This window comes from Populus alba, chromosome 15 (genome assembly GCF_005239225.2).
Source record: "Populus alba chromosome 15, ASM523922v2, whole genome shotgun sequence".
NCBI classification, from domain to species: Eukaryota; Viridiplantae; Streptophyta; class Magnoliopsida; order Malpighiales; family Salicaceae; genus Populus; species Populus alba.
Window position 1 is genome coordinate 13,038,884 of NC_133298.1, and position 5,444 is coordinate 13,044,327.

Sequence of the window (5,444 nt, forward strand, 5' to 3'; positions counted from 1 at the left end):
CAAGAGAATTCAAGAGCGCGTATGATTGCAGCTTCATTACCAGTGCAGAGGCAAAAACAAGACAGAATTTACCAGGAGAGACGAATAAGAATCAAGGCAGCAAGAGACATGACACAGATTAAATATTATTGGCATTAAAGATTCCTGTTGCTATAACCCCTTCCTTGCTTTTTCATCGAATAAAACAAGAGCAACTAATTGAAAAAAGATGGAATGGCATTCAAGTAGCTGGCAGAGCACGGCATCTCATCTTCTCTTCTGTTCTAAAAAGTATATCTATAAAGTGGCCGTCACATGTCATTTTCTACGTGTTGTTCAAATAGAATTTGAGGTGTTTTAGAGCTGTAATAATGTTTAAAGTATCTTTTATTTAAAAAAATTAATTATATATAAAAAAATTCAAGTATTTTGGCAGACATACCAAACCAACCCCAGCATGAACGAAAGATTGTTATTAAGGAATTGTTTGAAAAAACGGTTGAAATCATGTTTTTAAAATATTTAATTTTTTTTTTGTTAAAATTTAATATAATTTATATGTTTTGAATCGTTTTAATGTGTTGATGTCAAAAATAACTTTTAAAAAATAATAAAAAAATTATTAATATGTATTTCAGCATGAAAAATTATTTGAAAAAGCAGTCATTATTACTAGACTGCAAAAATATTCTCTATAGCAAGTGTCACACTTCAGCCTCATGACACAACATTTTCACTGATATATTTCCATTTAAACAGAATCCTTGACTTGACTTGTATTTTGCATTTAATCCTTCACATCTGTTTCAATTTACGCATGTAATCAGTCAAAACCCTGCGTTGAGATGGCCACGTTCAAGTTCACGCAGAGCCCCTCTTGTTCTTTAGCGTTTTGTTTTCGGCTTTACGTCCAAACTCCAAAGCCCAGATCCAAAAAGAAAACGGGAAGACGAAGATGTCAACTTTCCAGGTCAGAAAACGTGTCTTGTAGTCGAGAAGAATATTCAGATGCCTCCCCACATGCGTTTCCGCTGGGACCATACCGGAGGAGAACAATTTACTAAAAAAGGTTACAGATCCGTCAGTGAGGGATCCATTACCAGCACGAGAGAAAGACAAGAGAAAAAGGAAGAAACAATAACACCATCGAATTTACCTGTGGTATGGGCGAGAGGGACAATTGGGCCTGAGGCATTGCGGCCTTTCAACAGGGCTGGTTTTCCAGGCCCAAAACAGAAAACTCTACCAAGTAAAGCCCGCCGTTTTGATGGCAAACCCTGCCTTGAAACCAGCCTTCAAGCTGTATCAAGGAGAAAACTGCACAGGCAACATCCACCAACAGCATCCCAATAACAGTAAGGTGTCAAATATTTTCAACATCCACCAACAACGGCGACCTCTTGCCCTACTCCCCAGGGACCAGCCAATTGTTGACGGACGGCGAACTGGACTTTTAGGCCAAGGAAATCAGCATAAGCATACAAAGTTTTGCTGTGTCAAATCGTAAGTGGTTTCTATTATAAACAGTGCTACGACGAGGAGAAAATGAAACAATGAATTATATCCATATATTTAGGAATCAAGATAATAACAAGCATTTCCTTGGCATCTTGAGCAATAAATGAAATCCATATTTCTCAAAGTTAAAAAAGAAAATGATAAAAAGATCAATTTGCTCCCCGATGCTCAAACCCATACACCATGCTTCCAAGTACATAGCATCCAAACATGCAAGCTAAAAATGCTAGGCAAACATCAGAAGCCAGGTAGGATTTTTATTGCCCTCCTATTTCTTTTGGTTAGATGGTGCATAGCCCCACTATCAAATACATCCCTCTTTTACCACATGAGTTCTCCAAAGACTAGACACACTAAACCCTCAACTTCCCATCCAACCAAGTAAATTTCCTAAGATTCACTATCTACGATAGCATGCCAGAGCTGCATGCTATATATTCATCCAACAAACTGCAATAATTACTAGTGTTAATATACTCCAGTTCAACAGCTAAAGCAAGGAGCCATCATGAAACTCCTCCCAAAACCCTTCTTAGCTCGAGTTTTTGTTCTGAAGTAAGCCTTGATGGGTACCTGACATCAATCTTGACTCTCAAGTTTCCCTTCTTCCCAGGTTCTTTAGAGATTGGCATTCCTTCATTTGGGACAACCACTTCAACACCGGGTTTGACAATATCCGTCAGTGGAAGCACGATATTCCTTCCATCAAGGGTAGTCAAGTTGAAGGTTTTGCCTGTGAGAGCCTCCAGCAGTGTAATCTCCTGTTTGATGACCAGATCATTACCATCCCTCACATAAGTAGCATGAGGTTTTTCATCTATCACAAAAACAATATCTGCAGGGATAATGCCAGGCTCTTGGTTGCCCTTCTCAGGAAATGTGATTTTTGTACCCTTCTTCCAACCAGGTTTTATCTCAATGGTCAATATCTCTTCAAGAGTCCGAACCTTACTGCAATAGAAATGTTCATATATCAAGTCAACTGGAGAAAGGGAAGAAAGGCATGCACTCAAAGTCAAGTCAACGTCAATCTTGATTTTTTAAAAATTTCAGTGCAAAGAATTATTCATATCTCAAGTCCAAAAAAAAAAGAAAAACAGTGAACATGCTGGTCCAAAGTCAGCTTCCAAAAAGCAAGTGATAATTGATATGGAAGGCAACCAATTTTTTTTGTTATTTCATATCTAAACAAAGCAAATTTTTTAATAATCTGTGTTCAATGCACAGGTTGATCTGAAAATATCTCCAAATTTGACCAATAACTAATAACATAGACTAGGGAAGGGGAAGCTCTTGACCCGGTAATGTTCATAATCTCAATACGTGGCCAAAACAAGAAGACAAAAAACATGGACTAATGTCAACAAGCCTTACAGTTTCAGGGGAAAAAAGAAAAAAGAGAAATAAAGTCAAAAAGACCAAGAAAAAAACCCCCTTTTTTGTTTTAGTCTGTCATGATGGCTACAGCGAACACACACACATTTACTCTCATTCATTCATTTAGCTATGTATTTATTTTCTAGGCACAAAGTTTCATTACTTACAAAAGTTTTTACACTTCCTAAATTTGCTCCATTTCATCCTCCAAACCTGGAAGCCATGGGACCAAATTTTCATGTTTCTTTTTTCTAAATTCCTTTCATTTGTCATTTTAAACAAAGGAAAATTAGTTTGAACAATAAATGGAGCCATCCAGAAAAATAATTTGAAGTATAAGAAATGACAGAGAATACTTCCCTTCTTGAAAAAATAGTAGCAGTTAGCTGCCCTAACATCCCCAAAACATGTAAATGACTAACATTTTAGGATTCAGCTACTATCTAAAAGTCCCACTATAAAGGGAATAGAAAATGACCAACATCCTAACATATAGACAAATAGTTCCACATAGCAAACTTCTTCCCTTTCTCTTAACCTCACAGGCATATGTAGTCTTCACACTTTAGTAGATCGTGCTGTTTGTACCTATAAGTGGAACACTTCCATCTAGTTTTCAGTTGTAGAGTTTCAAGCCTGTTCTATAACATAAGAAACTGAAGGGCGAAGAATGTACAAGTAGCAAAATCATGTCCACAAAATTTCCCCAAATAAACTTCACCACAAAAATGTATAGCTGCAAAATACTTGAACACAGCCCTAAACAGATGCTTTGCAATAAAAACTTTTCCATAAGATACAAGTAACAATACAGAACTAATGAAGCACGTGGAGGGAGGTGCTTCTTTCCATGACTCGTCAAAGAACAAATATCTTATGAGCTTGAATTGCAAGTTGCTTAACTTCTATAATGCTAGTAGAAAGTGGTGAGCTTTAGCACTGTATAATGGGACTCACACCTATTCCATTAAGGGCACATAACACCCAGAACCTAGAATCTGCATAGCACCCATTTGCTTTCCATTGCAAACATCAGAAAAGGTTCATATCCGAGAGCCATAGCCAGCAGAAACTCGTAGTTCCAAATGAAGATAGCATAATCAATTGAAAATAAAGAGAGTGTCACAGGAAGCAACACAGTGGACTACCTTATTGCATGATTGTCATCCCTCAATGTGCTTCTTAGACTGTACTGAGGACTTTGATATGGTTATTCACAAATATACTGTCACCACAAATTAGCTTTGTACCTCTCTCTCAATACAAGGCCAGAGACAATCTTCTCACTGTCAACAATCGTGAATAAATCCAAGCAAGGAAGATGGATTCCAACCATATCCACTAAATCTTCAAAAAAAATTATCTCTCCATCTACTATGATAGCACCATTCCATGCCGGCATCAAATTAAATGATGATTTCGTACATTAACAACAAAATATTTTAACCACGAGAGAACCTTACTGCAGGAAACCAAGCAATCGATAACATGATTCTTTGAAGGTTTCTTGCAACCAATAAAAAGAAGGAGATTGTTCCTTGCAAAATCCGATGATTCCTCAAAATGCCTTTAAAGAGACAGAAATTTATGAAAACTAGTTCAGGGCTGACCCCTGCTTTAGTTTGAGTATACCGTAAGCCACATCAGGCAAGACCTACAGTCTAAAGAAACATGTTTTAGGATTGAAATGCCAAGAGACCGAATCAACCGACAAGTGTTCTGGTATAATTCAAAATGGAAATGTACATCATTCCAACTATGGTTAACACCATCATCATCATCATAGAGCAAAAGAATATGTCTAAGAGCTCTTGCTTCCCATTTTCATGAAAAAGTACCGAAAATAAATTAAATTAAAGAAAAATCAATAAATAAAACAAAACAAAACATACCCAGTACCCTCAAAAATGTTCCTGCAAATTTTCATCTTCTTCGTAGCACCTTTATACAGCTCCTCCAAACTACAAGGCAGCAAATTCTCAATCGCGTTCGGCTTTTTCATGTCTCCTCCATTACCAAAGTAGCTGCTGCTGCTGCTATTATTAGTATTATTCCTAAAATGCCCTCTACTATAATTCCCTCTCTCATTCCCACCACCAGCACTCTCCGATCCAAACAACTCCTCATAAATATCCTCCGCATCCCTCGGCTTGAACCTGAACGACGGATTGGGGTGCTGCCTCTGAAAATAATGCCTGGACGTCGAAGGAGACGGCGGCGGACACTGCCCTGATTTCAACCCCTCTTCACCATACAAATCGTAGATCTGCCGCTTCTGGGGATCACTGAGGACATCGTAGGCTTCGGAGATTTGTTTAAATTTAGCCTCGGCTTCGGTTCTTTTAGCGGTAGGGTTCTTGTCAGGATGCCAAATCATCGCTAAACGTTTATATGATTTCCTCAGATCATCCTCGCTTGCATTTCTGTTCACTTTCAGTATGTTATAGTAATCTACGCCCATCCCTGTCTCTGCTCTCCTGCCTTCTTCTTCTTCTGTTTCTTTATGTAGGTTTTGGAAGGGGGTCAGCCGCTGATGGAGAAGAGGGCTTCACGACCGTCGGATAATATAC

The 5,444-nt window shown here is 38.1% G+C and overlaps 1 protein-coding gene across 1 annotated transcript; it reads right to left on the reverse strand.

Annotated features, from left to right (window-relative positions):
* Positions 1 to 1,525: 1,525 nt before the first annotated feature.
* Positions 1,526 to 5,444, reverse strand: LOC118033488 (uncharacterized). Its single transcript, XM_035038497.2, has 2 exons — positions 4,767 to 5,444; positions 1,526 to 2,448 (listed from the first exon to the last, which is right to left on the reverse strand). The coding sequence occupies exons 1-2, from the start codon at positions 5,333 to 5,335 to the stop codon at positions 2,004 to 2,006; spliced, it is 1,014 nt and encodes a 337-aa protein (XP_034894388.1). The 5' UTR covers positions 5,336 to 5,444; the 3' UTR covers positions 1,526 to 2,003.

Bases quoted from the DNA above. Each gene is read 5' to 3' on its own strand.
- LOC118033488 (XM_035038497.2), bottom strand. From the start codon at position 5,335: ATGGGCGTAGATTACTATAACATACTGAAAGTGAACAGAAATGCAAGC. The intron at 2,449-4,766 runs GTATGTTTTGTT...TTTCTATTGCAG, and splicing joins AACATTTTTGAGGGTACTGG to TAAGGTTCGGACTCTTGAAG.